A 15009-nucleotide genomic window follows, 5' to 3' on the forward strand; every position below is an offset into this window, starting at 1 on the left:
ATTGTTGGGTTTGATCTTTTCATAGGATTCATTGAAAATAAGAAAAATACAGAATTAAGTCAGCCTTATCCTTTAAGGTTCACTATCAGCATGCTGATAATTTCACAACCCTAAACATAGACCATTAAATTAAAACTACAAAGGGCTTTATCCTAAATATGATCCCATGTGATTTTTTAATAAAATGTATATGGGATTTAACAATTAGTTACATATATTTATGTTTCAAAAGCAAGTTCTAATGAATGAATGAAACCCCAATCATGTGTTTGTGTGTGTGTGTGTGTGTGTGTGTGTGTGTGTGTATGTCGTGTGTGTGTAGGTGTGTGTGTATGTACTGTGTGTGTGTCTTACCATCACAGGAGGGCGTGTCGTGGTTGACGGTGAATCCGCTCTCACACACACACAGATAGGATCCCTCCGTGTTGAGACACTCGCCGTGGGGGTAACAGAGCTCTGGTTCATCCGCACACTCATCAACATCTGGGAGGACAGAGACAGAAATCCACTGAGAGATGTGTGTGTGTGTGTGTGTGTGTGTGTGTGTGTGTGTGCGTATGCGTGCGCGTGCGCGTGCGCGTGCGCGTGCGCGTGCATGTGTGGTCGTGGTCTGGTGGTGAGAGGTTGTATCCATGCTCCAGCGCTCACCTCTGCAGCTGGTGCCGTTGATCTGTCGGTATCCCTGGGGGCAGGTGCAGGTGTAGGAGCCCATGTTGTTAACACACTCCCCTACAGTCTCACAGGGCCTGGATTCTTCTAAACACTCATCCACATCTGGAACAAACATCAGTCTTATGAGCGTGTTTTTTTTTTAGGTTGAAACAGATATTTAGAGAAATAATTAAATTATTTAAGAGATGGATTTCATTCCTCACATAATTGAAATTGAAATTGTAAGGATTATTAGGGCCCGAGCACCGACGATTTATTTCAGATTTGGTCAGTAAAATCTAAAGACCTTTGTGATGAAAAGTTATTAAAAGTTTGAGCTTTCATAAGTTTGTAATATGATCATTAAAATGTGTATACAGCACCGATAGTGTTATATATCATACCGTCACAATGGTCTCCAGCGGAGGACACTCTGAAACCTGGTCCACACTGACAGATAAAGGAGCCCTCAGTGTTCTGGCAGTGGCCCCTGGTACAGACCTGCTGATCCTGGCACTCGTCTATATCTGAAACACAAAACAATGAAATGATACGTCACGTAAGCAGAATGCAAAGGTTCATGCAATTGCATTTCGCTCACATTTTTGACCAGCACTTTAGTTGCTTCACAGTAGATAAATAATGTGCTAAAAGCAGTGAATTGCCTTTGGTAAAATCATATAAGTTAACTGCTATAAAAACATTTGAAAGAATAGCGAATAAGCTGCTTGTATAACTGACTACAATGTCTTCTCACACACTGTGGAAGCAGTGAGGTCTGTGGTTTATAGCCTGAGTGCTAGACAGTGTTTAAGGGCTGAAAACTTCAGGTAAACACAGGCAGAATAATAATAATTATTATTATATTGATATACAGTACAATGGCAGTGTTGAGTGGTCTTTAATAATTAAAAATTGTTTATGTGGCACCAAAATCAACTGTAGAGTAAATATTGAAGTTCAATAATTTGTTGATCAGATCATGAACTCCAACGGCTCCAGGGTAACTCTGAAAAGGTTTATAAAGCCAGGAAGTAATGCCTCCAGTTTGATCAAGCTTCAGTGTGCATGCATAAACAACAAAAGTCCCCTTGGTAAAATAATATTGACTATATATATTGACTAAATGGCGGTTTTCACCCTTTCAAAATTAAGTACTTTAAAAGACAGGCAGTGCAGACAGGTTCAGGATTCAGTTTTAGGATTCCAAAATAGGTCTAAAACCTCCTCTTCCTGAGACTGTTTTTGTATTGATCTTATTAATAGACACCTTGGTTGCATAGCCACATCATTATAAACCTCTCAAAGAAGTCATAATAAGATCCCTCAGCCTCTGCAGATGAGGAAAAGAGATTTTATTGCAGCTCTGGGGAAACAACCATCATGCAGGTTTGCCCTCACAGCCCTAATTCAGTATCCTTTTGGTGGGTGGGGAAAGCTGCGTTGAAATGGCAGGAAACCACGTAATGACAGAGTGCCTCAAATTTATATCCCGTAAGGGGGACAAAGCAGGGAGGAGGGTGGTGCAGACGCTAGTAACAGTGTGGTCACTGGTCTCGTCCAAAATTCCACTGACTTATAATTCTATTAGTATGCACTTGTTAGTGTGCAGAGCTTGCATTTGACCAGGTGTTTGACCAAGTGTTGACCAGTGCCAGAGGCTGTGGTTGTGCGGTGTCATTTTGTTTTGATATGAAATGTGCATGCATGTGCTGATACATTTTTATGCCCTGCTAGCAGAAGGAGTGAATCCGTCAATAGGTCCATACATCCATCCATCAAACACTCCCTCACATGTGCTTTGTGACATAAATCATTGAATGGTACCAGTCCGTCTGCATCGTCTGCATTTGGGTCCTATCCCTGTTGCCACCATGACAATATGTTTCAGGGTTGACAGCACAGATGGGCCAGAATTTGACAACTCCTAAATGCAATTTAATTTCTTCATTTATTTATTTTCTTTTTTCTTGTTTATTTTGCCTCAGTTAGGAGTACTTGATTCATTTTTTTCATGGAAATAATAAAGAATAATATGGAAAAAATAATAGCTCAGACGAAGATTATCATAAAAGTGACTGTTCCATCCACTACTTTCCTGGTAGCGAGTAATGAACAATACAGACAGTAGGGACACTAGTGGCAAGGTTTTAGACTTTTAGTCTCGATTATTCCCCACTGAATGCCAGGTATATGAATTACACTGGTCTAAAAAGCAAAAGACAACTCACTTACAAAAAAAAATATTCAAAACATTAAAGTATTCATAGTTCATGCTGTCACGTGACTTTTAAATTGTGTGATTTCATGAAATGGCACCACAGACACTCATTCAGGACTCATTACATCAGTTTCTGCTGCAACTGCAAACTGGGTGCGTCTTACGCATGTTATACGTGTTTGTATATGCATAGGAAATTGTGTGTGTGTGAGAAAAACAGAAAAAAATCATGTGAATGTAACAGAGTCTTTCAAAGAAACATCAAAATACGCTTTGGCAGCATGAGCTGTGGGTACGTACCAAAACAATTGGTTCCCTCTTCATCGACGAGGAATCCCTGCTGACACACACACAGAAAACTGCCCTCTGTGTTCTTGCAGCGACCGTGAAAGCACAAAGATGGGCTTTCCAAACACTCATCTACATCTGGACAAACACAAGATAGGACAGCATCAGTATACAATTGACTGGAACCCAATGCTTAACCCCTTTATAGCTGAAGATGCTAACACCCCTATTTGTCACTTTGTTGTAAAAAAAAATCAGCATTTCACTTCAGCATTTTTTGGGACATATGGGGACTACTGTCCTTCTCTGGCCGAGCCACTTAAGCAAGTCTTGCTCTTACTGAGCTGGCTTCATGTTGGCTCCCTGCACACATGAATGGTATACAAACAATAGAAAAAATTTATTCATCGTTTTAGAGCCATTCTTTTTGTAATCACTTTGCACAGGAAAATGTCTTTTAGGGCCAATGAGCTCTCCACCTCCCGCCAGAACTCCGACTGCAGGTCGAAGGCAGCAATAAAGCCAGATCTGGGTCTGTCCGTGGCGGGCTGGTTGCTGCCGGAGACCCTGCTGGAGTCTGAGCTGAAAGAGTTTCTGGTGAACCTGCAGGATTTCTTCCGATTGGCGTTAAGTATAACTATATAGAAATAGCCAATCTTCTCACTGATGGTTTTGTTTGCTTATGTAAGTCATATAGAGGCATCAGTATTAAATTGAGACTGTTTCATAGCAAATTCCTCACATTAACAATAAAACTTTAATAAATAAATGGGGTGCCATTCAATCGAGTAAAAAAGACCACTCCAATGCAAGTCATCCATGGGTTTATCCTGAGCTGTATGACTTCATTAATGTACATGAGAAGGTCTAGAGGACAATAATCCAAACAACTTGAGTTCCCAGTAAGTTGGAAACCAGCTAAACTGTCACAGGAACAATCGATGCTCGTTGTAAGTTGGGGCACACAGCCATTGGCTGCTTGTATCTATTGTAAAAGGCCAATAATTAAATCCAAGTAACTGTCGTATCTTTGTTGTAGGACTGGCTATTATCATAGCATGATAGAGATGCTGCAAGTGTTAAAAAAACCAGCTCTGAGCTTCAGGTAAAATCACAGTGTTTTGCTCCCACTGCACACTGCATACAAAGCTGGTTATTATTTTTTTCCGATCTGCTGAAATGGGCTTGCACAAGATGACCTTTGACCTCAATAACTGGCTTTGACCACTGGACTGGACTCCTCACCTACACAGGTGGTTTGGGCGTCATCTAGGTGGTATCCCTCATCACAGTGGCAGGTGTAACCCTCAGCTGTGTTGTAACAAATCCCCTGGCCACAAATATAAGGGTTGATCTGGCACTCATCCACCTCTGGGCCAGAAGAGAGAGAGAGAGAGAGACAGAGAGAGAGAGAGAGAGAGAGAGAGAGAGAGAGAGAGGAGAGAGTATTAATACAGCAGCAGTTTTAGAACTAGTAATGGGTCCCATAAAATACTATAAAGAGCCACAAGGAAGCACAACATACTGTTAATGTACCACAAGTTAAGAGCTTAATAGAAAAGCACCACAAGTTCACAATGTGTAGGAGCCCCAAGGAATTGACTACAGGGAAAGTGACTGCAATGCAATTAACTGAACAGAATTAATTTAAATTAACGTGATTCCTTCTTAGTTTAATTAATTGATTTTTTTTATCGATATTTTAACAAAGCCAACCAGTTGCCTTGTTTTCCTTCATTTCAGCCGATTTCTCCACAGCAACTCGTGAAGACAATCCCCCAAATGAATAACTCATCTTGTCCACTTGATACTGTGCAAGCCTCTGTATATGTGGTATTGTTTCAGCTCTTCATAAATCAACTGGTCATGTTCCCTCTTAAATTAACGCCCCCCTCTTGTCGTATTCACGACCTTGGAAGTGGAAAGTTTCTGAAACCTCAGAGTTCACGACTTGTGACATGTCTGTTGACGTTGTCAGAAATGGCGGAGCCCATGGAAGCTCATTTTCTGTGCATAATAAGTTAATATATTGTAATTTTAGTCGTATATAGTTTTTCTTGGTAATTTCATAATAGGTCTGAGGAAAATGTTGATATTCCCAACGACCTCATCTTTCTCCTCTGTCATTATACCTTTGCATTTACTGCATTATGTTACCCGCTTGCTAGCTTGCTAAATTGATAGCCTCTGTGGCTTCTAGACGCCGACAGTAGCGTCCATATTGCCGTTGCTTAGCAGCGGTGTTCTTCACGACTTCACCACTTGAACGCCAAGCATATCGTGTACACAACTTCCCACGTTGTAAATACGAGCTCACGAGTTTCATTTGAAGGCACTATGTACCACAACAGATGAGGAGAAAAGAAAAGAGCAGAGATAAGAATGCTTTAATCTTACCTGCTGACTGGGTGGGAGCGATGTCCTGGCCTGCGTTAGATGGGAGGATCTCTACTGGTGCAGGTGGAGAGCTCCTCTCAACAACCTCTAGCAAATCAAAAAAAAATACACAGTAATATACATTAATTCCATGTAGTTTATGTTTAATTCGGTCAACATGCGTCAAACATGGCACTTCTTTTTACTTTTAGTATTATATATTTTTTAGGTGCCGTTTCCACATTTGAGTTTTCAGTCTGCAACAAAGGATGTGTAGAGTTTCTGCTGTACAGTCCTGTCTTCCTTTAAAAAAGTAATTCCATGCTTTCATCTCGTTACTTTTGCAAAAGCGTCATAAAATTGTGTTTGCATAGCTTACATTCTCAATAGCTTACATTACAATGCACGTACCTGTTTGTTACCTTATGAATGCAATACTTTATTTTCTTCCGCCTGTTTATGTATCTCTTGTATAGACTAATTTCACTGGCTTTTTCAGGAGGATTGGTGATGCCATTGCCCAACCTTTTCTGATTGAATGTGCTGAATGAAAGGGCAGGCAGGGATGTTACCAAAATGATTCTGTGTCCCTGCCAAATTTTTTGGCAAGCTAGGAAGTAGTGGCTGAAATACCTTGCCCTGTGTAAAAATCTTTAACAGACAAATTGACTTTGACAGCATTTTTTATGAATGAAAATGTGCTGATAATCCATCCACCCATTTTCTTCCGCTTATCCGTGACCGGGTGGCGGGGGCAGCAGGCTTAGCAGGGAATTCCAGACGTCCCTCTCCCCAGCAACGTTTTCCAGCTCTTCCTGGGGTACCCCGAGGTGTTCCCAGGCCAGATGAGATAATCTCTCCGGCGTGTTCTGGGTGTACCTCGGGGCCTCTTACCAGTTGGACGTGCCCAGAAAACCTCCAAAGGGAGGCGTCCAGGAGGCATCCTGATCGGATGCCCGAACAGCCTCAGCTGGCCCCTTTTAACACGAAGGAGCAGTGGCTCTACTCCGAGCTCCCTCCGGATGTCTGAGCTCCTCAACCTATCTCTAAGGCTGAGCCCAGCCACCCTACAAAGGAAATTAATTTCAGCCGCTTGTATCCGCGATCTCATTCTTTCGGTCACTACCCGAAGCTCATGACCATAGGTGAGGGTTGGAACGTAGATGGACTGGTAAATCGAGGGCTTTGCCTTCCGGCCCTTTTCACCACAATGGTCCGGTATAGCGCCCGCATAACTGCAGACGCCGCACCGAATCGCCTGTCCATCTCCTGCTCCATTTTTCGCTCACTCGTGAACAAGACCCCGAGATACTTAAACTCGCTCGGGGCAGTGACTCACTCCCAACCCGGAGGGCGCAATCCACCATTTTCCGGCAGAGAACCATGGCCTCAGACTTGGAGGTACTGACTCTCATCCCGACCGCTTCACACTCTGCTGCAAACCACCCCAATGGGTGCTGAAGGTCACGGTCGGATGAAGCCAATGGAACCACATCATCTGCAAAGAGCAGAGATGGAATTTTGAGGTCCCCAAACCGGACACTCTCCTCCCCCCCGGCTGCACATTGAGATTCTGTCCATGAAATTCACGAACAGGATCGGCAACAAGGGACAACCCTGGCGGGGGCAAACACCCACTGGAAACGTGTTTGACTTTGTGCCAAGTATACGGACACAGCTCTCACTTTGGTTATACAAGGACCGGTCCTCCCTGGCTCGCAATAGCGACCCCAGTACTCCATATTCCTGCAGTATCCCCCACAGGAATCCCCCGGGGGACACATGTAGGTTCAAAACACATGTAGACTGGATGGGCAAACTCCCATGCCCCCTCCAACAGCCCCGCTGGTCCACTGTTCCACAGCCAGGATGGAGTCCGCATTGTTCCTCCTGGATCTGGGGTTTGACAATCGGTCGGAGCCTCCTTTCCAGCACCCAAGAATAAACTTTCCCGGGGAGCTGAGCACTGTGATACCCCGATAAATGCACTGATAATTTCTCCAATATACTGTATATTGTGAAATGAAAAAATAGAAGAATTTTCACTCAATTTTGCTCTCAAAGTGCACCAGATTGATGCATCGAACTTAAAAGGCTAGGTCTATGAAGAACTTTGTGCTCTTGTAAACAATTTAGTGCGATTTATCATAAACCCATAGGTTGTATAGATACAAATGATGATGACACGTCAAAAAGTCACACCCAAAAAGCATGGTAAGCAAGGCCCGTGCTCGGGGGGCTGTAAAGCTCAAGACCAGATCCTTCGCCCCGGGCCTTTCCAAGCCAACTTAGTGCCGGTCGCGGCACACCACCATGGAGGAAATGCCCCTGTCGAGTGCCAGCAAGCGCTGGGGAGAGGTCCCACATGGGGAATTCTCCCACTCCAAGTGGTCATCCCCGACTCGCTGAGTTGAATCCCCTGGGCAGACTGTAAGGATCTCACCCGTTGAGAATTGTAAAAATATATATACGGTTCATAATGAAACTGTGGCGGACCTACTTAGACTCTAATTAATGGGAAACACTGGCTTAGTCAGGGAAAATGAGAACCGTGCGAATTTTCCTTTCGTATCAAGCAGCAGAAAAATTATGTCCCTTGTGGCTGTCAGACCAATTTGGCGAAGGACGACAGACACGTTGGATTTTCTCTTGTTTGAAAAGTATGCATGAGAAGTAACAATCCTATAAATTATATAAATCTATGATCAAGTATCAAGCTGGCTTGATCTAATACTGAGGACTAAAAAGGAATATATGGAGTAAACTCATCACAGAGCCTCCAGAAAATTGGCAGCTCCATCAGTAAAGGAGTTCCACTGTTCTGAAAACATAATTGTGGCTTGAAATGATAAAACACTACAAGAAGGTATACAAATGGCAATACTAAATAAAGAAATTAATGAATGAACTACTTCTTTCCTATTTAATGCCAGTGCAAAAAGATCACAGTACAGGTGGCCTTTTTAGGACATCAGACTAATCTTGTCAGCAGCAGACTCATCTCTGCTTTCAGAAGTCTGAGCTGCACTTTGTCGTTCTTAGCTGTACCTCCACACACTTTAGCACGAATTAGCATGTGTTTTTCTGTGTATGTGTTTTTCTCACATTTTTGCTAAAATTATGAGTGTGCTAATGTCAGCATTCTAACATTACAGCACAACTGGAGGAGACAAACTATAGTTGAACTTGTGTACAGTTGAGTTAAACGCTGACAAAGTGCTCTAAGCTTGACAAGCTGTGCCTGAGATGTCCTAAACTGCCAACCATACCACAAAGTTTAAAAGGGTAGTGAAGCAGACACCTGGGTAGGCTGCCTCGATCTTGACAGTGGATACACCCGGAGATAGCTGGGGCAGGATAGGTTCAACTAGCCTATTACTAACCACAGGATCTACCAGCTCCTTCAACGACAAGACACAGACAATAATACCAAATGGACAAGATCAACAGAGCACTGTATGCATTTCTTTCAGTCCATTATTTCAGCTTTGCACACTGCTTCTGTCATGCAATACAGACATTGTGCTATGAAGCAGATTAGCATTCAGCTTACATGGCAACTGACTGCAATTTAAAAACAGGGCAAAAATGTACAGCTCAGCAAGCAAGCCAGAGAACAAACAATTCCTGTCACTTCTGCATTGACATCTGTCTGGATTTTTTTGGGGGGCAAACATTTAAACACTGCTCAGTGCTGACCAGCTCAAAGTCATGCAGCAATGTTGCTGACTTCATGCAAAGGTGATTCTGCAACTCCTCAGCGGCTGAGTGGAGTGGCTGTGTGCATGCAAACTGCTTCTACATTTTTAAAGCGCCCAACCTACCTGATCTGGTGCAGTTGTTGCTACTGACCACAGAAAAAAAAGAAACAAAAATGTTGAAATGTAAGTTTTAGGTTTCACGGAAAATTCAGTTTGTTGTTGTCGAATGTCCCCCAGTCAAACTTAGTTTAGTTAAATATAAAAAAAATAAATAAATAAAAGAGAGAGAGACAGAGAGAGAGAGAGAGAGAGAGAGAGAGAGAGAGAGAGATGAAAAGTATAATATGAGGATGTGGATATAAATTTCAGAAATAATTAAATGCAAATATTAAATGAATTTGATGCTTTGAATGCACAAATATTGCATTTCCAATGAATATTAAGTTAGTAAATATAACATTTGCCCGATTTAACGTAACTTCCGGTATAAACCAGGTCCAAGTCCGGACTCCTATCCGAATGCAGTTGGCGACAAATAAATTTGTTGGTTGAACAGATACAGATACAAATAATGATGCCTCTGTAGTTTCAGCGTTAGTGACAGTGTTTTCATTATTTTGTCCACCCCATTTATAACAATGAGGGTATAGTAAAATAACACAGTATAGAGTAACTCAGTATATAACACAATACAGTTCAACAGCACAACAAACATCCTCCAAAATGATCATAGAGTTGAATCACACCTCTCTAAAACAGTTTCTCAAAAAAACTGAACCTTAAAACCTTCATGGAGGGAGGATTTATGGCAGTATTGTTGTATTAGACCGTATTAGTTTTAGCTAGGTGTACCAAATAAACTGGCAACTGAGTGAATATCGACATTACAGATGTTTCTAATAGCGGTGACATTACTGTGTTTGCTTCATAAAGAGGACCTATTGTGCTTATTTTCAGGTGCATACTTGTATTTTGGGTTTTCTACTGGAACACGTTTCCATGCTTTAATATTCAAACGCTTTACTTTTCTCATAGCGGCTTTTCTGCAGCACCTCTTTTCACCCTCTGCCTGAAACTGCCTGTTCGAGCAAGCGAGCTAGCTCCCTTGCTAACCAGACAATAAGTTAAAGGTTATATTGATAACATTTTTAGGTAGACGAATCATTTAAAAAAAATAATACATCCACAGAGCTTTTAGAAAGGTGCTGAATAAAAGTATGGCTAAAGTATTTCTCCTTCTCTGGTCACGTTCACCAGGGAGGAACTCTTGAACATCCGACAACAAATTTGTTATACTTCTCCCAATCAGAAAGTCTTAATGAGCTTTTAGTTGGCGGAGCAGCAGCTCTCTGTGGGTTTAGCAGGGGGATGCAGACGAGGGAAACTGCGACAGCGGGGATTTCGAACTGCGCTCCTGTCAAAATATCTGGTGAATGTCCACTCTTTGGCCAACAAGATGGAGCCACTGCTTCTCAACAGAGCAAACACGGACTTTTGCAGATCCACTCCCCCTGTGCTTCACTGAAACCTGGCTTGGCGAGCACATCCCGCACACTTCACTCCATCTGACAGGCTTCCAACTCCTCTGAGCGGACCACATAACAGAGCTTTCGGGGAAAGTAAAGAGGCGGCGGAAACTGCATTTACACAAACAAAGGTTGGTGTACAGATGTCACAGTGTTGAAGAAAATGTTCAGCCCTAACTTGGAACTTTTTTTGATTAACTCGAAACCGTTTTATTCACCACAGTTTTCCTCGTTTATTCTGGTCGGTGTTAACATCCCACATCAGGCCTGTGTTAGTGAGGCACTACAACACAGATTACTAACGTAGAGCAAAAACACCCAGACTCCCTGCTCATTGTTATTGGGGACTTTAAGAGAGCAAACCGCAGCAAAGAACTACCAAAACATATTAAGACCAATGCTACACAACATTAAAGGACGCCTATCGCTCTGGGCCCTGTGCAGCTTTGGGACTATCTGATAATTGTCTGGTTCGTCTTCTCCGGATTTACAGGCAGAAACTTAAATCTGCTAAGCCTGTGGTCATGACTGTGAAAAGATGGACCATCGAGGCAAAGCTGGAGTTACAAGCCTGCTTTCACTGCACTAATTGGAATGTTTTTGAGGCGCAGCCACATACTTGGATGAACTCTCTGACACTGTGACATCATACATCAGTTTTTGTGAGGACATGTGTGTGCCGACTAAAACCTTCTGCACATACAATAACAATACACCCTGGTTTACAGAAAAACTCAGCTCTGTCAGCCTAAGGAGGAGGCATACGGTAGTGGAGACAGGCTCCTGTACAACCAGGCTAGGAACACATTGACAAAGTAGATCAGAGTAGCAGAGTGGAGCTACAGTATAATAGGTTTTCAGCCAAAGACTCTGCGTTGGTGCGGAGTAGCCTGCAGGACATCACCAGCTTCAGGAGAACATCCCCCACACTGTGGAGACCCATCAACTGGCCGACAATCTGGCAATGGTTTTTTTATGATTGATATCTTATAAAAGTTTTTAAATTTAACACAGTACAAATAAACATGACTAACAAACATCACATACCTCTTTGCATAAGAAATTAACAAAATAAAAATAAAACAAAAATGCCAAAAGGTGCAGGTCTTTAGTAATATTTGAATGCCACCAAGTAATGTGTATCCCTATTGTGCTATCAGCACGAGCCTAGGATCCAAACTTAGATATACAATGTATTTTCTCCATTTTTCAATATATATATACTCTTAAGAGGCTACTTTACTAATTTCAGTAAACCAGTCCTGAAAGGCAGGACTCCCTGGTGTCTTCCATCCCCTCATTAAAACCTGTCTACCCACCATGATGTCAGCTTTTACAGGATCACCCAGTACATACAGCCTTGGTTTGAAATAAAAATGGTCCTTCTGTAATACGTCTGTGTACCCACTTCTAAAAGTCTTGGATCACCGGGCACTAAATAAAATAAAGTGCCCTTTGAGTCTGGGCCTGGACACCTCATGCACTCAGCTCTTCTAGACTAGGTCCTTAAGACCTGGTCTAGAAGTTGAGGAGGTGTCCAGTAAAACTGGTTGAGAATTTTGAATTGGATGAGCCTACTATTCTAATATCCCTCGGAAATTTCTTAAGAGTTTCCACAGATCAACCTCCGAAGTGGGTTGTATTCATTCAACTAAACATTACAGCAGTGGTCGTTGCAAACACTCCTGGTGGAGATCTGCATTCTACTAAATGCACCTTTCTAGCTGTGCATGTACATTGAGAACAGTCACATTCATGTTAAAACTGATTCTGACTCAACAGGACATATGAACAGATAGAACACTAGCCTGACTCTATCCACTTACTCAAATGCAACAAATCACCTAAATGAGCCCCACAACGGAAACTGTTGTTGTCAGTCAATCGACAGAAAACGTATCACAAACAATTTTGATAATCAATTATTAGTTTAAGGTATTTCTACACCAAATTTATGTGAGCTAGTCACACAAAATCAAAAAACTATTTAAATCCTTCTTTCTTTTCCTTCTTGCACACTGTACTTGTCAGAAATTAGCATTTGACCAAATTTGTGTCTCTTACATGACTTAATGAGAGTGAAACTGCTTTTCTCTGTTTTATATATTTGAAAACTAAATCTTTGCTAGTCACGAAGCAATTGGAAAACGTCACACTGGACTCCTAGAAAATTGTGATTCCCCCCAATTTCCCCTCTGTTTTGTTTTTTTTAACTTCCTGTCCCTACACTGGAAGTGGGAATGTGTCATGCTGCGTAAAGTGGTGGACACACTGCCCGCTTGAGGATCGCGTGAGTCTCGCGTGGCGTGTTGTTTTTATTTCGGCGTCCATGTTAACAGGTTAGAGTGGACACACTGCCCGCATGGGACGCGCGTCAGATAGGTGCTCCTAACGGCATCTGCAAGATTTCACAGACCAGAGGAAAACAAACAATCAGAGCTGATCTGGAGTCTGAAGTCCAGCTTCCGTCTATGAGAGCCGGCTGTTAATCACTCGCAAACTCCGATCAAACGGTCAAACTAGGCAGCGCTAATCAAATATGAATCAATATTCTGTTACTGTAATGCCTATTTCTCTCCTCAAATGTTTTCAGAAACATCGTGTAGTGTACTGTTTAGCTGTAAAATGAGAAAGTTTGTGGCAGCCATTTTTAAAATAGTTGAGGAATTATCAAGCACCGCCCACTAGCCGGAGCACAGCCAATAGGAACACTCTCTCTGAAATGGCCTGTGATTGGTCAAAGTCTTCTGTCACAAGCCTGAATACAGAGCCATGATGAGGTGCAGAAGTCTAGTTTTCTCTCAGAACACTTGAGTTACAATATGCTGAAAGGTTATTATGTATTTATTTGCACAATGATGCCAAAAACGTGTTGCCTACTGAAACTTTAACACTTGTAAGACAAAGGAGTTGGTGAAGGACTTCAGTAGGCGGCAAACACCCCCTACAACAGTGATCTAGTTTATTGTAGTGGGTATACTGTGATGATCTCCCCCCACCTCGCACACACCCGTCCCGGAGCAACACCCCATAAGCACCACCACACTCACTAATGCATAGAGCACCTGCATTCACACATAACTGAGGGTCATGATTTACACATATCAAATGAAACTAAACATTATTATCATCATCATATTGACAATATGCCAGTATTTGCGTGCCTTAACTGCTACAGTAAGAATTATGGCCAATGATAAATGAAAAAAGTTTTATTTTCTGCATTTTCTTTGTTTTCCCTGTCGTACCAAAAATGTACCGAACCGTGACCCCAAAATCGATGTACATACCGATCCGTGAATTTTGTGTACCATTACACTCCTAATGCACTGGTAATATTACATGGTAGAGACTCACCTGGTATAATCTCTTCTGGTTTCCCAAAGGCTTCCACTGGTCTCTGTGGTGTTGGCAGGGGTTGGGGGAGTACGGGGTCAATGGGCTCCTGGTGAACGGTGACCGGCTTATTGACAGGTGGATTTGGTAGAACAGTGTAGCCCATTCCACCGGGACAGATGTCTTTGAACTTAGCTACATAATGAAAAAAAATACAAGTGTTATCATACAAGTGAAAATAAGAAATGCAAAAAATCATTCTTTTTAATAGTAAATATGTCAATATTGTTAATTGTTTAACGTAAATGTATATCTATCATAAAGACTGTATGATCTCTGACATTATATTCTGTACAGCTACATGCTGCAGGGATTCTGACAATGCTAATTTTAACTAGTAAACAATCATTTGAGCATCACAAAGTAGAATATAATCTCTAGCATATGTTCTAGGAATATTATTTGAATGGCTCTAATTGTGGTTTAAGGTAGATATGTATACAAAATGTGACATGCACAATGTTAAGATTGTGTTTTGCAGCTTATATCAATAGCAATATGAGACAATTCTACCAAAAATTCCTGATAAAGAGACAAAACGAAGACACAGTTTTGTCTCCATGATTGCACTCGACATTTTAAATATATCTGCCAACTTTTTCAAAGCAGCAAACAAAGCTGTTTCTTTTCTACCTCTCCACTCTTACACCAGTATAATTCAGAGGTAAATCTCTTAGCCTCATTTAAACGACTTTGCCAGTATTTATCAATAACAAATGCATAACACAAAAAATAGATACATTCACAATGCAATGACAGTAAAATAGTCCATTCCCATTGAGAGATGATGGAGAATTAACTCATAGTTTTTTTCCAAGAGAAGCTGATAAGTCTTAAATAACTGGAGACA

The 15009-nt window shown here is 41.8% G+C and overlaps 1 protein-coding gene across 4 annotated transcripts in view; it reads right to left on the bottom strand.

Annotated features, from left to right (window-relative positions):
• Positions 1–15009, bottom strand: part of ltbp1 (latent transforming growth factor beta binding protein 1) — a 109811-nt gene that overhangs the window by 20873 nt on the left and 73929 nt on the right. For 2 of the 4 annotated variants that reach the window (XM_037782009.1, XM_037782006.1), the window contains 9 exons: positions 14121–14294; positions 9361–9383; positions 8838–8937; positions 5558–5644; positions 4406–4531; positions 3173–3298; positions 1056–1178; positions 649–774; positions 355–483 (listed from right to left, as the gene is read on the bottom strand). In XM_037782009.1, coding sequence (XP_037637937.1) covers positions 355–483; positions 649–774; positions 1056–1178; positions 3173–3298; positions 4406–4531; positions 5558–5644; positions 8838–8937; positions 9361–9383; positions 14121–14294 — 1014 coding nt within the window. The remainder of the gene's footprint in view (positions 1–354; positions 484–648; positions 775–1055; positions 1179–3172; positions 3299–4405; positions 4532–5557; positions 5645–8837; positions 8938–9360; positions 9384–14120; positions 14295–15009) is intronic. The other 2 variants (XM_037782007.1, XM_037782008.1) reach the window with 2 other exon arrangements.

Source organism: Sebastes umbrosus, chromosome 10 (genome assembly GCF_015220745.1).
Source record: "Sebastes umbrosus isolate fSebUmb1 chromosome 10, fSebUmb1.pri, whole genome shotgun sequence".
Classification (NCBI taxonomy): Eukaryota; Metazoa; Chordata; class Actinopteri; order Perciformes; family Sebastidae; genus Sebastes; species Sebastes umbrosus.